Source organism: Alligator mississippiensis, chromosome 2, assembly GCF_030867095.1.
Source record: "Alligator mississippiensis isolate rAllMis1 chromosome 2, rAllMis1, whole genome shotgun sequence".
Taxonomy (NCBI): Eukaryota; Metazoa; Chordata; order Crocodylia; family Alligatoridae; genus Alligator; species Alligator mississippiensis.
Genome location: NC_081825.1, coordinates 271,496,368 through 271,515,351, shown reverse-complemented (window position 1 = coordinate 271,515,351; position 18,984 = coordinate 271,496,368). Strand labels below are relative to the sequence as shown.

Sequence of the window (18,984 nt, the reverse complement as noted above, 5' to 3'; positions counted from 1 at the left end):
CTCCGAGTTTTCCTTAACCCCATGGTTGGTCAGCCTGCAAGCAACCTTTTGCGTCAGCTTTCGCGATTGCGCATCCTCATGAAGTCGAGAACACCTAGCGACTGGGAGCATCAATCTACTGTATACCTGATCACAGGTCCAGGACTCAGAGTGCGTGGTGGAGGGAAGTCCTGAGAGAGAGACGGAGAACATCATTAAAGAAGCGAGGACTTGACTCTTGACTTCGCCATGACGCCTACTGAAGTCCTGATAGTTGACTTTCTTGTTATGAACATAATTATGTGTCTGTGTGTTAGTGCCGGCTATTATCTAATTCGGTCCTTAGAGGACGAACTCATTATGTTATCTGAATTTGTGTTTAACCGTTTAACTTACGAACCAGCCGAGAGAGCTCATAACGACTCACACGATGCGCGCGTGGTTTAAAATTCCGGCTGTACCATCGGCAAGGGGGCATGTCATAACCCAATATTTTTAGTGCCTTGGCACATTGGAATTTTCCCGCCACATGGAGCTTTCTTTGCACGGTGGATTTCTCAGCTGCAGAGAGAAAACCCCGGTGCAAAGAGTTCCCACCACACATATGCAAATTTGTACCCCATTATTGTCTGATTCTAAATTATTCCTATGTGGCGGCTAGCAATTGGCTCGCTAGCCGTATAAAAGGTAAGAGCAGTTTCCGCCCAAGTTGGAGGACTGCACAACCGTCTCGTGGGGAACTCTGAGCGCGCTGTGGAGCCTAGCAAACTCCGTGTGTGTGTCTTGGAGGAGGACAGAGAGGCCTGATCAGCTCTTAGCCACTCCCCGTCACAGTGTAAATTTGACGTATCCCCCGTGTGAAGCACTCGTGGAGTCGTATATAGACAACTCATCTCAGTTCGGTGCGGTTCAGAAGAGATCTCGTTTGTGTTTGTTTGTGTGCAACTGCAACTCAAGCAAGTTTCCTCCCTGCACTGTGACCATTGGCAGTGTAAGTAAAGCTTTCTTTATAAAACCAATACGCTTTGGTGCCTAACTCTACTTTGTTGTGGAAAAACCACACCTGACGGTCTGGGCTACTGGCCATAGCCTTAGACTGACCCTCGGTCCCGACACTTTTCATTCCTTTATGCATTCAATGACAGCAGCGATGGTATTTATCTTTGAACAAAACTACATGGAGGCTTGTTCAACATTGCAAGGTTTAGAGTGAAAACCAAGGTGGAATAACTGGTTCTGAGAGATTTCCTTGGTTGCCCACAGTGAATCTTCCCTGCAAAATGCCTTGGGCAGATTATTTGAATCATGCAAGAGGTCTGGGATGGTTATTAGTCTCAAGAAGACTGTGATAATATACCAAGGGGTGAAACATCCAATACCCGACAGCATTGTGAAGGATAAATCTCTTGGTGTCATTGGCAGTTTTTGCTACTTGGGTTCTACAGTCAGGAGGTATTGTAACTTTCAGACTGAACTGACTAACAAAATCAGAAAGGCAGCTAAGAATTTTGGGCTATTATAGAAACATGCATGGAATAACAGCAAACTGCCAACTAAGGTGAAGATACGAATCTATGAGACTTGTGTGCTGTCATCCCTGCTTTATGGTTCAGAAACATAAACTACATATGCTAGGCATATCAAGAGACTGAACAGCTTCTACATGAGATATCTGCATAAGATCCTGAAAATAAAGTGGGAAGACAGAATGCCAAACACAGAGGCACTGGAGTGCACAGAACTGTTGCACTTAGAAACTGCTATCAAGAAGAGGAGGTTGTGATGGCTCAGCTGTGTCAGGAGACCATATCCCCAAGAATATTTTTTATAATAAAATTTGAGACAGCTCTAGAAAGCAATATTGCCCTCTGGGGAGGTACCACGATGTGTGCAAAAATTATATGAAGTCATTTAACATCAACATAGAAAGCTGAGAGGAGCGTGCAGAACCCCATCTGATCTGGACGGAACATCTGGCACTGGGTGCAGCTCAACATGAAGTGGCTTTGATCCAAAGGATGGAAGCAGAGCAAGAAAGAAGAAAGCAGCATGCTGTAAATTTGGGCTCCAACTCAGACAACATATGGATCTGTGAAATGCTGCATCGCTCTCGAATTGGGCTTGTCAGCCACAAATGGATTCATCAGGCACCTGACTAGACCTCTTATGTGTATACCATGATCTAGAGGATTGACAGTTGCCTACTAAGGGTGGAATTCTATTCTCCTTGTGCATATAAATGGTTGTTTTCAGGTCCTCTACCTGGCTGTTCTTGGCTGTGGCTTTTCTCTGTGGATGAGTAGGTATGAGTATGTAGATGGAGCATGCACAGTAGGGTTTCACACTGTCTGGGTACATATATGGCTTTGCATGTGTGTCTTCCAGGCAAATGACATGGGTGGTGAGGCCCTACCATATTTTAACCCCAGTAGCTAAGTAGTTAGAGCATTTGCCCAGGAAGCTGAAAACTCGGGTTCTAAAGCCTCTCATTTAGAGAGGGGTTGAATCTGCGTCTGTCTGACTTCCCAGCACAGTGCTCTCGCCACAGGTTAGGCATTACACAGTCCCTTCTTTGCTGCTCATTTTGAAGCTGGCCCACTGGGAATATGGAGCCAGAAGCAAAAGCCCAAACCAGCAGGTTTGTGGCTCAATGAGATGGCTGCTCCTCTGGGAGGTGGTCCTGTGCCTTGACTTGCACCATGGGTCCCACTGGGACCAAAGCTTCCTCGCTGCTCTCTGTCCACTTTATCTAATGATTGTTAAATCAAAGGAATAGTGGCTCAGCTTCAAAAGGAGCACTGGAGAAATATCTGGATAACTCTCTAGCACAGTGGTTACCACACTGGACTAGGAAGTTGGATGGATGCAGATTTAACCATCCGTGGGCAAGGGGGTTCAAGAACTTGGGTCTCCCGCTTCCTGGGAAAGTGATCAAAGCAATCAGCTATCAACATTCCCAGTCATAGGTTTCTGACCAGCTATATTTTATGACCTAGATGCAGGTATGTGTCCAGAATGGGAGTGTGTGTGCATCTATATACCTGCCTGGCCAGTACATTGCCTATTAAGTATGCTCATTCTGCACACACAGGCTTATGCATTCACACTGCAGGGGAAATGAAATTGTTACCTGCCAAAATGCCACTTACAGTTGCTTACAGACATGGAGAACCCCGCAAATGGTGCTTTACTTTAAGTTCAGTGTGTCCCTGCGCCAAGCACAGCGCATATCCAGAAGAGGTATTGCATTAGTTTGACCCAGGTGGCCCAATGTCTGTATAGACTGGGTGCTTCAGCGGGGCTTTCTGGCACTTTTGTCTAATAGCTGGTTGAATCAACTTTAGATAAGGGCACCAAAAAGCCCTGCTGAAGCACCCAATCAATATAGATGCTGTGGAGCCAGGTCAAACTAATGTGCTACCCCTTCCAGTAAAGCTTTTTTATTTTCACGTCTGTCAGTGCCCTATGTGGCTAGAAAGCTGCTATTTCAACATGCAGACTGGAATAGAATTCTACCCTCTATTTGTATGAACATGGTTTCATAGATTCCATAGATTTCTAGGGCCATAAGGGAACTTGTAGGTCATCGAGTCCAACCCCTGCTGTAGGCAGGAAAGAGCGCTGGGGTTAAATAACCCCAGCTAGGTGCCTGTCTCATCTTTTCTTGAACACCTCCAAGGTAGGGGAAAGCACCACCTCCCTTGGAAGCCCATTTCATATCTTGGCAACCCTCACCGTAAAGAATTTCTTCCTGATATCCAATTTAAATCTACTCTCTTTTAGTTTGTGGCCATTATTTCTAGTAACCACGAGGGGTGCTTTGGTAAACAGAGTATCCACTATTCCCTGCTGACCGCCCCCATGATGAGTTTGTAGACAGCCACAAGATCACCTATCAGCCTTTTCTTGAGGAGGCTGAAGAGATTCAGGTCCCTCTGTCTGTCTTCATAGGATCTTACCCGCAGGCCCTCAGCCATATGATTAGTCCTTCTCTGAACCCTCTCAAGGTTATCCACATCTCTCTTGAAGTGTAGCACCCAAAACTGGATGCAGTACTCCAACTGTGGCCTGAACAATGCCGCATAGAGGAGAAGTATCACCTCCCTAGACCTGCTCACGATGCTCCTACTAATGCAAGAACGAGTGCAGTTAGCCTTACTTATTACCTCATCATATTGGTGATTTATGTTCATTTTTGCGTTGACCAAGACTCTGAGATCCCTTTCCACTGCCGTGGTACTCAGAATGGTACTTCCCAGTCTATAGGTGTGCTGGAGATTCTTTCTCCCCAGGTGCTGCACCTTGCACTTATCCTTGTTAAATTGCATCCTATTCTGATCCACCCACTTCCCCAGTCTATCCAAATCTGCCTGGATTTGCTCCCTGCCCTCCAGTGTGTGTACTGTGCCCCATAGTTTGGTGTCATCTGAGAATTTGGATAGAGTGCTTTCAACCCCCTCATCTAAATCACTGATGAAGATATTGAACAGTACTGGTCCAAGGACAGAGCCCTGGGGAACACCACTGCCCACATCTCTCCAGGGGGAAACCGCCCCATCCACCACCACTCTCTGGGTGCATTTCATAAGCCAGTTTTTAACCCACCTTACTGTGAAAAAATCCACATCACAGCTACTCAGTTTGCTTGTAAGAATTCAGTGCGACACTGTGTTGAAAGCCTTTTTAAAGTCCAAGTAGATAACATCTACCTTCACCCCTGTATCTAAGCACCTTGCGACCTGGTCATAAAGAGACCAGGTTAGTCAGGCAGGATCTGCCTGCTATAAACCCATGCTGGTTGCCCCTTAATATTGTATTACCTGCTGGCCCCACACAAATGTGATCCTTTATGATTTTTTCTAAGGTCTTGCCAAGAATAGAGGTGAGGCTAACTGGCCTATAGTTACCCAGGTCCTGCTTCCTCCCCTTCTTGAAAATAGGGACCATATTGACCTTTTTCCAGTCTGACCTGACCAGACCTGTCCTGAATGCCACAAGTGCTCAAACAGTTGTGCCAGTGGTTTTGCTATGACCGGCCAGTTCCTTTAGTACCCTTGGGTGAAGATCATTGGGGCCCACTGACTTAAATATGTCCAACCCCTCCAAGTGCCCCTTCACTAGGTCAGTGCTAACCATAGGTGGGTTGGTATTTCTCTCATGCCAGACTAAAGTTTTATTGGGAAGCGTGTTTCTATCCATGTCCAGGAACACAGATGCAAAGAAGTAATTTAAAAGCTCTGCTTTATCCATTCTGTCTGTTACGAGTTGCTCTAGACCATTCTGTAGAGGCCCTACATTATTCCGTGCCTTCTTTTTGCTTCCTATGTATTTAAAGAAGGACTTTTTGTTACTCTTAATCTTTGTTGCCAACTTGAGTTCAATATCTGCTTTGGCCATCCTCTTTTTGCCAGATAGTGAATCCTATCAACCGGTGGTCACTATCCCCTAGGTGACTTTGTACCTGTAGATCTCCCACCAAGTCCTCCCCTGTAGCCAGCACCAAGTCAAATACGGCATTAGTGGAACTGCATACCTCCTGTGTTAGGCGCAGGTCCTGTATGCAGGTTAGGAACCTACGAGAATGGGCAGACCTGGCAGATTGCTCCTCCCACCAGATGTTTGGGTAATTTAGGTCACCCATGACCGCTAGGTCCTTTGAACGTACTGCCTTTGAGAGCTTTTTTGAGAATTCTAGGTCTAACTCCTCCTCCTGGTGTGGGGGTCTGTAGTAGACCCCCACTATCAAGTCCATTTCACTCCTACCCCCTTGTAATCTGACCCATAGGACTTCAATCTGTCCTTCTTCTGTCCCCATCAAGAGGTGAGGGGAACCCACTCCCCAGTGAAGATTTCCTTTTGCAAGCAACTCAACACTCTGGTGCCCTAGCCGGGAACCGAACCCAGGTCTCTCACATGGCAGGCAATAGCTGTACCACATGATTCTTATTTTAAATCATGAATAGGGAGTCAGATGCAGCAGAGCACTTCTGTCAGGGAAATTTAAGCGCATACTGAAGTGCTTTGCTGTATTAGTGTCATAATACACACCCCACGAATGGCTGGTTGTGCAAACAAATATTCTGAAAATCCTGTGACTATGAATTAAACTGTGGAAATCTGTAGTGCAAATTCTGCTACAATTCTATGGGGTTAAAGCTATAAAATATATCCCACAAATTCTGCAAGGTCTCAGAAATCCTGCTATTGGGATCAACCTATCTGTTTTATTCTTTTATTCTAACTTTGCCATTAGATTGCAATTGGAATGGGCATAAGAAAGTGATGTTGTGTGTATATGTGTACACACATGGGTGTATCCACCTGTGTATAGCGTTTTAGCTGTAAACATAGGAAAGAAGAAAACAAAGATTCTGAATGAAATGTTTTTGAAAACTCCCTAAATAATTATTTATCCAATAGATAAAAACAAAGAGTTTTAAATTTATACTTGGGTATCTTCTTATTGGCATCTGCCATTAAACTGATTTATTGAAAAGATCTTGGAATTTTACCTATATTTGCCTTGAAATCTCTAGATGGGTTCAGTTTACTTGCAGTTTAGCCCGGGGCGGGCAATTATTTCAGGTGGACGGCTTCTTAATGAGTTTTGGTGAGTTGTCGAGGGCTGCAAGTCTAGCCCTGCCCCTTAACAGGTGCCCCCCCTGGGACCAAAAGTCCTGCCCCCCCTCTTAACCACTGACCTTTGCCACCATAAGTACTCCACTTGCCCCCAGAAGTACTCCTTTTGGGAAGGGGGTTTGTCATCTTGGAACTGAAACCCCCCCCCAAATTACAGGCAAACCCTGCTTAACACGGTTTCACTTAGTACTATTTTGCTATAACGCTCAGTGAGTTTCATTATCATGGTAACGGTTATTGGCAGCGTGCAGCCTTGTGCAATTTAGCCTGTCTGCACTACATAACTGCTCATCTGGCATCCAATGCCCCAGCCAGGCGCGGCTGGGTTATGATTTGTGCTATGACTTGCATTGGAGGAGCCCTGGATGCTGTGCCCCACTCCTGCTGCCCAGAGTGATCGTGACTGTGGCCATGACTGCCCTCCCCACCTGCCGCCCGGCATGGAGGGGACTGCTGCTGCTGGGTGCCCTGGTAATGAATTATATTTATTTACATTAATTCTTATGGGAAAATTGTTTTTGCTTAACTCTGTTCTGCTTAACATTTGTTTTTTTTGGGAACAGATTAAGAGTGCTAAATGGGATTGCCTGTCTGTACTCAAAATCAAACATCTACAATAACATATTTTAATTGTATTTAAAAATATATTTATGTCCTGATTTGTGTGTGTTTGCTTTGTGTATATAGAGGTGATTGCATAATAGCTCAAAATGAAGTCTTACTTTTGTATATTGTGGGGTGGGGGGGTATGAAAGGGGTGGGGGATATAGGTTTTGTGAGCAGCTGTGGGTGTGGGTGTGTGTGGATGTGTGTGGGTAGGTATGGGGGCTTGGAGGGGTGTGTGTGAGTGACTATGGGGTGTGTGGGGAGCTGTGGGGTGTGTGGGGGGAAGGTGGCTGGAGGTGTGTGGGGTTGCTGGGTGTGGGGTGTGTGTTGGGTGTAGGTGCATGGGTGTGGTGATGTGTGTGCATGTAGTAGTGAGCAGGGCGCCCCCCAGAGGCATGCAGGTGTGTGTGTCTGGAGGGGTGTGGGGTTTGTGGGGGAAAGGGAGTGGATGGGTGCAGTGTTTGTGATGTGTGTGATTGTGTGTGGGGGAGGGTGTGCTTATGGGGTTTGTGGGAGAGGGTTTGTGGGTATGGTGAGGTGTACAAGTGAGTGCCCCCGCTGCACATTCTTCCTGTGAGCCAGTCAGCACCCGCCCCCGCCCTCCAACAGCTTGGTGTCCATGCACCCTGCTGCGCCTCCCCACCACTGCAAACAGTGTGCAGCCCCAATGTGCCCCACTCCTGCTCTGGACTCATCCCCCTCAGAGCAGATCAGCCAGAACCTGGGCACAGCCCTGCCCCAGCCCACCCCACGCTTGCTCTGCATCACCTGCCCATGGTGTGTCCTGCTTCCCCTTGGCACGTAGCAGGGCAGGGCTGGTTCTGCAGCACCATCACTGCTGCCTCTGGGCTGCCCAGTGGGGCAGCAGTGGCAGCACAGAGAAGATTCAGGGCAGCCCCATGCAGGGTCCAGGCAGCTGTAGCAGGAACAGCCAGTGGTGGGAGGGGCCGCTTCTCCCCTGCTTCGTGAAGTAGCTTCTGTCCCACGCTGAAACTGCTGAGCCTGGATGGGTGAACCCGGAGTAGGCATGGGGTGCGCCGGGTTGGGGCTGTGCAGTGAAGGTCCCCACCAGTATCATGGGGCTGGAGCCAGTGGTGGCATCAGCTGGAAGGAGCCACTGCCACCTGGGCTGCCTAGAACAACAGTCCAGCTGCAGAGCCACCTCAACCCTGCTGTGTTCCTAGCGGCAGGATGCACCAGGGCTGGATGGTGCCTGGGCAAGGTGGAGCTGAGGGACTTTCTGTGGGCTGAACAAAGACCTTTGGGCAGTATTTTGCTCACCCCTGGTTTAGAATGAAATATTTTTATTAACCCTGTTTTATATACCTTTTTGTAACCCTGGTAGAGCTCCTCCTACCTGGATACGTACCTACCTGCTATACTAGGGTTATAAAACACTGAATATGTGTGCTGTAACATTTCTATTGAACTATGTGGGTTACAGGATTGTTTCTTCCCTTGGTTTCTCTACTCACACCTAGGCACAGACTCTCTGTTGCCATGACATGGTAGTGTGGCCTCAGAGTCCAGCCACAGTAGGTCTCCATAACTGCTTACCCCATGATAACTCAGTAGCTTAAGCACACTCAATTGTAGAGCTCCAATCACATTAAGTTGTCACAGGCACAGAATAAGTGTTAAGCTCCATGCAGAGCTAAACATTGTATAGCTGTCTACATAAAGTTACTCTTTTTCAATGGAACATGAGAAATACAGAGATCTAGACAAAGTAATACACCCTAAACACATTTATCTGCTTCCGCTCCTTTACCACACTGGAGCATTCTTGTACTTAGGTCAGGGTTCCAGCAGGGGTTCCAGCATTTTCCTACAGAAACTGTTATATACAAATCATAGATCCTCTTTCCATTTCAAGTCTGAACTGGCTAGTCCATCAGTTAAAAAGGACTACCCCTGTCCTCATGAGAGCATGTTTCTCTCTGCCTGTGTGCCTCTGTGAGTCTCTGACTCACCTTTATTTTCAAAGGACAGCATCAACATCTTCTTTCCTTATTTTACATTTGGGAATTTCCACTCTTCAAACCCTGGCACCTTGCAGAGATGTTGCAAAAAAACGGATTCTCCTAGGCTTTGGTCAGCTCTCTGTGCCAAGATGCTTCCCCCTGAATAGACAATCATTAAGGTTTAATGAATGACTGAAGTTTCTCCTCTGGCAGGTATGGGCTATAGATTACTATCAAATAACATTCCACTGATCCAGTTCATGACACAAATTCATATTATCCCCAGATCACCAAACACCCTCAAGTGTTTTAATGTCTCAGAGCCAATGCTCAACACTGCCTTTTGTAACTCACATGAATTCATTTAGTAGAGAAAATGTTCTGGAACTTCATAGGTGGCATATTACAGTCCTTGGCCTTGATATAGGCAAGCAGTTAAACACATGCTAAAGTTTCGTTGACTTAAACCCATGTTTAACTTCAATTTCATGTTTATATGCCTTTCCTGAATATGGATGTTTACCTGAATCAGGACCAGCGAGTTTCACTAATCAGGGCCTTGGTGACTCAGTTACAATGTAGATTCTATTCTTATTTTTCCTTTGCAGTTTTAAATAATTTGTACTTCATATGATTTGGGGATGTGTAATAGTTTGTTAGTGGGAGAATAAATGGTTGTAGCCAAATCACGAAGTTAAAGGGTTTTTCATGGAAATCCTAAAGAAATCTTAACAGTTATAGTATTAATTACTTGTTTCTTATCTGTGATAGTAAACATGCTTCCTGAATAGAGGCACAATGGATAGTAAAGCTATGGAGATCTATATTGGCTCCTAGATGTATAGCCACAGAGGAATGGGAAGAAAGGAAGTATTGGTGCAGACAAAAATATTTTTTTGAGCAATCTGGCCCCTGAAAGCACTCTACAACCATGTCATAACACATGTGCATGGTTGCAGAGCACTTTTAAAATGGCCAATCATGTGAAAAATTAACTCTGGTTAAATCAGGTATTATATTAAGGTGCTCAAAACTAGATCACTTTTGGGAACTTGTGTTCCCTCCAGAGTTAATTTTTTGTGATGGGGGTAGGGCTGGGTTGGTACCCAGCTCCACCCTACCCCCTGGACTGTCTGGAAAGGAGAGGGAGTCCTTGGCTGTTGAATAGCCAGAGCTGTGGGGAGGAGGCAAGGAACAGGGCCTCCACCCAGCTATCCTGGCTGGGGTATTGTGGGGAGCTGGGTCAGGCCCCCTGAGGTGGGGGGCCTCCCCCTCATCTCTGGCTGTTCAGCAACTGGGAGCAGCCAACATGGAGCTTCGGGCTGCTGAAAACAGGCAGAGCTGCAGGGGCCGGGGTGGGTGGGAGCTTAGCTGTCCTGCCTCATGGCCCCACCCAACTCCCTCCAATACCCCAGTTGGAGTAGCTGGGTGGGGAGGGACCCGCGAGGCAAGGGGGACTCGTTCCTGCCTACTCCCCTTCAGCTCTGTCCATTCAGCAGCCTGGAGCTCAGTGCTCACTGCCCACTGCTCCTAGCTCTTGAATGAATAAAAGAGAGAGTAGACTTTGATTTGAAGACTCGTGGCTCCAAGGGATGGAAGTTGCAGTTCATACAGCCATTGTGATAAAAAGGCCATGTAATTCAGAGCTGGAAACTGAGAATTGGTATGCTAATGTGAGTCATTTTCCCATAAGGGAGCAATGGGAAGAGCCTGGGTACAGGCTCTGGCTCTAGTCCAAGGATTTCCTGTAGCAGACTAAGTAGCCACCATGCTGAACGATAGCAACTTTGGTTAGGAAGCTGCTCCTCCAGAGCAGTGCTTCTCAACCTTTTTTGTACCAGGGCCCATTTGTAACCATTGAAGGCCAGTCCTGACCCAGTGCCCCTCACTTGCAATGTGCTGTCCCCAGGCCCAGCCCCCCAGTACGTGGGGCAGGGAGTGGGTGTATGGGGCAGTGGGAGGTGGGAGGGGGCTGGAACCCTGCCAGTCTGCAAGGGAAAAGCCACAGTTTCCCATAGTTCTCTCCTTTAAAGGAGAATTCACTTTTAAAGTTTGTTTGCGACCCTTTCATATACTCTTAAGACCCATTTTTGGGTCACGACCCACAGGTTGAGAAACAGTGCTTTAGAGAGAGGTTGGTAACAGAATTACAAATGAGTCATTCTGAACTACAGTAGATACTATTTAAAAATCAGCTAGATCCTGTCTGTGGGATTGTAGGCCTGGACTCCCAGTGCACTACAGGTTTACACAGCATATGCTGTCTAATGAAGAGTAGGGGCTCCACCATGGCATGGGCACCTTCATGGGAACCATGAGTTAGCTTCCCCAAAGGCCGTCTCTGAATTAGGAAGTTCTGATGATTATTTTTCTCTCCAGGGTACGGGAACATTGCCCCAAGCACTGAAGGAGGCAAAATTTTCTGCATTTTGTATGCTATCTTTGGAATTCCACTATTTGGCTTTTTGCTGGCTGGAATTGGAGATCAGCTGGGCACCATCTTTGGGAAGAGTATTGCAAGAGTGGAGAAAGTTTTCAGAGTAAGTTAATAGTCAATTCTTTGCTGGTATAATCTAATTGGTGTAGTCTTTAATTTCATAAACATTTTGTACAATCCTAGAATGTATTTACCTGTTGCCACAATGTTTTAATTGTGTAACTTGTTTATGTGACCTGTTTCATTCACTGAATATAAGAACAGAATACTAGGAATTCTGTGGGACCAGATATGCAGGGAGAACCTTAATGTACCAGTATTAATAACACACAAACTTGGAAAGCATATTTTCTAGGCTGGATTATGTTGCACTCAGAAAGAGAGGTAGCTGATAGGCACATCTCTAGGGAATGATGACAGCAGACATGTTTTAGACAATATCCACAGCTGTTGCCAATCAGTGTAGGTCCACTGCCTGTGACAGAGCCAGCTGAGAGTATTCTCCATGGTTTCCCCACTTCTCCAGGGCTTCTATTATATTTTGCTACGTGTATTTATTCAATATACATTTTACAGCAATTTCTAATAATACTAAATATTCTTCGAGTTAAGCTGTCCATGTGTAACATTGCATTCCTTTTTGTTGAATTATATCTCCATTGGGAGTACTCCTGTGCTATAAAACAATTATTTTGGGACTCATGCCACACCATTGGCAAATGCTGTTTCACATGACAGTTTCACTTCAGGGATTCTCCTTTTACAAGCAGGACTTTTAGGAGTGATGTGCCCAGTTGGTGATTCCTTGGTAGTTGGCACAACTGGAGGTAAGTTCTGTTGAGGGGATGAGGCTGATTGTTTTAATAAAGGTTCATATTTAAAAATATCCCTTAGATGAGGGCAAAGTACTTGTGACTGTTTTTTTTCAACTGAAATAATTGAGCATTAGACTGGCCTATGAAAAAGATTCTCTTTTGATTGAAGGAGAGATAAGCAGAGAACTATGAGTAATTTCTCCTTTGATTAAGCTAACTGTGAAGTCTCCTAGTTCATATAATATATATATATATATTAACTAGTGGTTACACCCATGCCAGTTTCATAGAATCATAGAAAATTAGGGTTGGAAGGGACCTCAGGAGGTTGTCTAGTCCAACTCCCTGCTCAAGGCAGGACCATCCCCAACTAGATCATCCCAGCCAAAGTTTGTCTAGCCAGGTCTTAAAAACCTTGAAGGATGGAGATTCCACCACCTCTCCAGGTAACCTGTTCCAGTGTCTTACTACCCTCCTAGTAAGATAATTCTTCCTCATATCTAATAAACTCCCCTTGCTGCAACTTGAGACCATTGCTTCTTGTTCTGTCATCTGTCACCACTGAGAACAGTCTAGCTCCATCCTCTTTGGAATCCTCCTTCAGGTAGGTGAAGGCTGCTATTAAATCCCCTCCTCTTCTCTAGACTAAATAAGCTCGGTTAGTTAAGTCTGAAATGAACACAATACTCCAGATATGGCCTCACCAGTGCAGAATAGAGGGGAAAAATCACTTCCCTTGACCTGCTGGCAACACTCCTACTGATGTAGCTCAGTATGCTGTTAGCCTTCTTTGTACCAACAGCACACTGTTGACTCATATTCTGTTTATTGTCCACTGTAATCCCCAGGTCCTTTTCTGCAGAGCTACTTCTCAGCCAGTCAGTCCCCAACCTGTACTGATGCATGGGATGGTTCTGTCCTAAGTGCAGGACTTTGCTCTTGTCCTTGGTGAAACTCATGACATTCCTTTTGGCCCAATCCTCCAATTTGTCAAGGTCACTCTGAATCCTATCCCTACCCTCCAGTGTACCTACTACTCCCCACAGCTTGGTGACATCTGCAAACTTGCGGTGCACTGTATACCATCTTCCAGGTCGTTGATGAAGACATTGAACAAAACCAGCCCCAGGACCAACCCCTGGGGTGCTTCACTTGATACCAGCTACCAACTAGACATCGACCCATTGATTACTACCCTCTGAGCCTGATGCTGCAGCCAGTTTTCTCTACACCTTACAGTACAGTTATCTAGCCCATACATCCTTAGCTTGCCTGGGAGAATGCTGTAGGAGATTGTATCAAAAGTTTTGTTAGAATCAAGGTATATCACATTGTAGCCTCCCGTGCCATTCACCTGTGTGTCGAGTTCATGGGGTCTTTTCTGACTTTGCTGTTGCTTTAGGGAAGAAACAAGCTTGTTAGGGGGTTAGATTCTGGTTGGTTTCCCAGGGGGTCTCTTCTGCCATGTCTTTGTTGGAAAATTATTTTAATTGGGAGGAAGATGGTCTGTCCCATCTCTCCTGGTGCCTTCCTTCGGTCGTCCCAGTTGTTCTTCCCGCTTGGGGCTCCGCCTCCCCTACACCCCAATTAACGCCAACCAAAGATGTCGTATCCTGGACCACCAGAGTTGCTATCACATGCACCTTGGTGCTTTGGCCCTTTAAATTTATGACGGCGGGATCAGGATGTTGTTTGGCCCGAGTGTTCCCTACCACCCCTTGCCTTGTTTATGCATCTTCCTGATCCTAGCCTGTCTTGTCCCCTGGTGTCTCGCTCCCTATTTGGGCCTTATATTTGCCACGGGTCAGCCTTCTGTCGATCCTTGCCCTACTTGGTCCTGCCGGAATCCAGTCTGTGCTGTGGATGTCCAATATCCACAAAGTCTCTATAGACAAGTCATCAAGCCTTCTCTGGCCCTGAGTATTTGAGAAAATCCCTTCCTGGGGCAGCCACCAAGTCCCTGTGCTGGGACTGGGATCTGGATCTGACCTCACTTCTGGTTCTCCCTGCTGGTCTCCCACCATGCTTTTTATCCTGGCTTCAGGGATCCGGACAGCTATCGGCCCCGGCACACCACCACAAAGCGTGCCCATGCCCACATGGGAGCCGATCCTGGCTTCTTCTGGCTTGGCCATTTTTTTTCCTTTTTTTCCTTTACCCTGGTGTCTCCACCCACCACGGTTTCACTTTTGACATGCTGCGGTTCCGGCGTGACATCCTGCCAGCTCTGCTCCTCACCCAGCTGAGGTAAGTCTTTTCCACATATCCCCCCACTTAAGTTGCCTTGTGGTGTAAAGGCTTTTGGATCTCAGTCATCAGTAATCTTGACACAGGTCCTGTGCCAATCTGTCGCTCCCATCTCACTCTCTTTATACCTTGATAAAAAATCCGCAACTTTATTAGTTGCTACTAGTCTGTAACTAACACTAAATTTAAAAGGTTGTGGTGATAATGTCCAACGCGTAATTTGTGCATTATCATGCCTAAATTTATTTAGCGACCCATGACTAATTTGAATTCTTGCCCCATTAAATAGTATCTGAACTAGTTTATGGCCCATTTTTTTTGCCAGGCACTCCTTCTCAATAGTAGAATACCTGGTCGCAGTAGCATTTAATTTTTTACTAGCAAAGGTGATTGGTCACTCTACGCCTTTTTGATCCTGACATAGCACCGTACCTACAGCAGTCTCAGACACATCCGTCTGCAGGATAAAAATTTTAGAGAAATCAGGCATAACTACTACCACATCATTACACAGGGCTCTTTTGATATCCTTAAAAGCTTTCTCCATTTGAGGAATCCACCGTATGAGACCCTGGACCTTCCCCCTTATTGCGTCTGTTTATGTTGCTGCTTTTTCCGTGAAATGGGGAATAAATCTCCTATAATAGTTAGCCAGCCCCAGGAAAGATCTCATCTGTCACTTAGTCTGGGGCGGTAAATAATTTTCTATCATCTCTATCTTTCTGACCAGTGGACATATGATTCCCTGTCCCACTCTACATCCTAGGTAATTGGTTTCTTGTATTCCAAGAGCATACTTCTTGGGGTTGACCATCATCCCTATCTGGTGAAGTTCTCGCAGCACCTCTTTCACATGTCGTAGATGTTGCCCCCAGGATTGACAGTATATAATGATGTCGTCAATATAAGCAGTGGTGGACATCATGTGCAGGGCGAGGAAGTGGTTCATGAGTCACTGAAATGTCACCTCAGCTTCATGTAGGCCAAACAGCATCCTTGTAAATTCAAATAGGCCCCAGGGCGTATCGAAGGTGGTTTTCTGTTGGTCCTTCTCTGCCATAGGTATTCGCCAATACCCTTTTGAAACATTGATTGTGGAAATATAACAAGCCTGGTCTATCCTCTCTAATAGTTCCTCCAAATGTGGCATAGGAAATGCATCAAATCTGGCGACTTCATTAATTTTCCTGAAGTTGATACATATTCAAAGGGACCCATCAATTTTGGGTAGTATTACCATGGGGCTCCACCATGGACTGTGTGAAGGTACAATGATCCCTTGTGCCAACATCTTCTGTGTTTCCTGACATACCCTTTCCTGTAAGTGATGAGGAATGGGCCTCCATATTTCTTGGATGATGGTTCCCTTTGGGGTATAGATCTCATGTCTCACCCCTTGTGCCCATCCAGGCTTTTCATTAAACACATTATTGAATTCCTCTTTAAGCATTCATAAATGTTTGGGTTGCTCCTCATTAAGCCTGGTCCTTGTGTTAGTTGACTACTCTGGACTACCTTCCCTTGCTGGTCTTCTACCTCAGGTCCTAGTTCCTCCCATGGATCCTCTGGGTTCAGCATCCAACCTTCAGGTTCCTGCCAGACTTTCAACAAATTAATGTGGTAAATTTGTCGCTCTTTCCTGTGCCCTGGATGGTATACTTCATAGTCTACAGGATCGGCTTTTTGCACCTTCTTGAATGGTCCCTGCCAACGTGTTAATAACTTGTCTGCTGTAGTAGGAAGTAATACAAGAACTTTGTCCCCTACATGGAAGTCTCATACATGGGTCCTTCTGTCATACTCCTGTTTTTGCCTCTGTTGGGCCTCTGCTAGATTTTCCTGCCTAGCTTTTTCAAGTCGGTCTACCGTCTCTTGCCTGTGACGCTGCACCCCAACTTCTTGCTGGCCTGTGCTCTCCCATTCCTCTCTCATTTCCTGTAACAAACCCCATGGCTTATGGCCCTATATTAACTCGAAAGGGGACAATTTCATGGGTGTCTGTGGCGTGTCTCTTAAAGCAAAAAGGAGAAGTGTCAGAATCAAATCCCATCTCTGGGGTTCTTCTTGTGCACAGTATCGCAACAGGCATTTAATTGTTCTGTTTAGGCATTCTACCAGACCATTGGTCTGTGGATGGTACACAGATGTACACAATTGTCATATTTTCAACACTTGGCACATGGCTCTGATAACCCCGGACATAAAATTCATACCTTAATCCATGATTATTTCTTTTGGTACTCCCATTAGGGATATCCACTTCAATAATTCCTCTGCAATTTGGGCGACCTTAAAGGTATTGCCTCTGGGTAATGCGTAGCGTATTCAACTATGACTAGTATATACTGATATCTGGCACTGCTGTTTGTCAAGGGTCCTACTACATCTAATGCTATTCTATCAAAGGGGATATCAATGAGAGGCATGACCTGCAATGGCACGCGTGGTGGTCACCTTTCTTGGACCCTTTGACGCTCTGGGCAGGCCTCAGACCGTCGTGTGACTTCCTCCCTCATTCTTGGCCAAAAGAACCACTGCTCAATCTTGGTGAGCATCTTATCTACCCCGAAATGGCCTCCCATGGGGTTGGTGTGTGCTAATCCCCACACTCGACTACGGATGGCACGGGGCATCATTAACTGTTGGGCCCACTCACCCCGGACTGGGCGTTTTCTAACTCAGTACAATAGACCATTATGTATCACAAAACGGGTCACTTACATCAAGTTCGGGTCGTATGACTTCATTCTCAACACGGGCCACCTCCGATTCCTGAATCCTCTGGAATTCCTTGTCTTCTCCTTGCACAGTTCAGAATTGGGGTTCCCTGGTGCCCGTCCTAAGACTTATCCAGTCGTCCTCTCCTGAAGAAGTTGCCTCTTCTTCAGCTATCTAACCCTCAACCCGAGGACATCCTGTATGTCTTAATTTGTCTCTTTCAACTTCCTCTAGAACTTCATATAGTGTTGGCCAATCTCGCCCCACAATCATCTGACCGTCTAAATCCTACTCGCATCTTACCTTTGCAATTGGTGATCCTCACATCCACAAAACCCCTTTCATACCGTTCCACTTCTCCATGTATACAGTGCATTCTCACTGGCCAACACCAGTTGATGGCATCTCTGGGTACTAGCCCCGCTTGGACTAGGGTTTAAGAACAGCCTGTATCTAGCGTGGCCTGAATTGGTTTACCTGCTACCCAGACCGTCACCATGGGTCTATCCCATACAGTTATTTCTTTGCTACATCCAAAGCTACAATCCATTTCTTCAATGGGCTCACTTGCTTTGGTCACTCTTTCAGCCCTGTGTTTTCTCCTGTTGATTTCCACCTTTCTTGTGAGCCTATAGTGCATTCCCTGGATACGTGACTGGCCTTCCCACATTGGTAACATATCACACCATGCCTGGAGTACTGGGAAGGCCCCCGTTGAGATTCCTCTTCCCTCTTAATGGCAGCTCTCGCACTCCTATAGCCTTTCTCTCAGGAATGCTCCACTTCAGATGCTGCGAAGGCCTCAGGAACTCTTAATGCCTCCTCGGCTGTCCTGGGTAAATGCTCTCATACCCATAGTTGTGTTTCGTCATCCAAATCCTTTATAGATTGTTCCAATAAAATTTGGTCGGCCAAAGATGCTAGGTCTACTTTCTCTGGAGGTACCCATTTGTCCATAGAATCATAGAATCATAGAAGTAGGGCCAGAAGGGACCTTGTAGATCTTCAAGTCCGACCCCCTGCCTGGGCAGGAGGAAAACTGGGCTCAAATGACCCCAGTCAGGTAGACATCAAGCCGCTTCTTAAAGACCCCCAGGGTAGGAGCCAGCACCACTTCCCTTGGAAGTTGGTTCCAAATCCTAGCCGCCCTAACTGTGAAGTAGTTCTTATGGATGTCTAATCTAAACCTACTGTCCAACAACTTGTGGCCGTTATTCCTTGTTATCCTGGGGGGCACTAGGGGAAACAAGGTCTCCCCCAAACCCTTCTGGTCCCCCCTAGTGAGTTTATAGACGGTCCCCAGGTCCCCAGGTCCTTTAAAAGTTCCATGAGAATCCTGGGCTTATGGTCCTCCTTCCCTTTCTGAGCTCAAAATAGTTTATGATAATGCTTGGGTGTGAGCTCCAGGTGGTGTAATATTGCCACCTTTACCTTTTTATAGTCATAGGCATCTTTCCTCGGGAGAGCCCGGTACAGAGCTTGTGCTTTGTCTACAACCAGGGATCCAAGCTGGCTTGCCCGCTGCAGCCTATCCAGCGCCATTTGTATTGCTGTCCACTCAAATGATTCAATATAGGCT

At 46.2% G+C, this 18,984-nt stretch overlaps 1 protein-coding gene across 1 annotated transcript in view; it reads left to right on the top strand.

The window, feature by feature from the left end:
- Positions 1-18,984, top strand: part of KCNK10 (potassium two pore domain channel subfamily K member 10) — a 163,903-nt gene that overhangs the window by 99,152 nt on the left and 45,767 nt on the right. Inside the window, exon 4 of the mRNA XM_014596411.3 lies at positions 11,568-11,728. Coding sequence (XP_014451897.1) covers positions 11,568-11,728 — 161 coding nt within the window. The remainder of the gene's footprint in view (positions 1-11,567; positions 11,729-18,984) is intronic.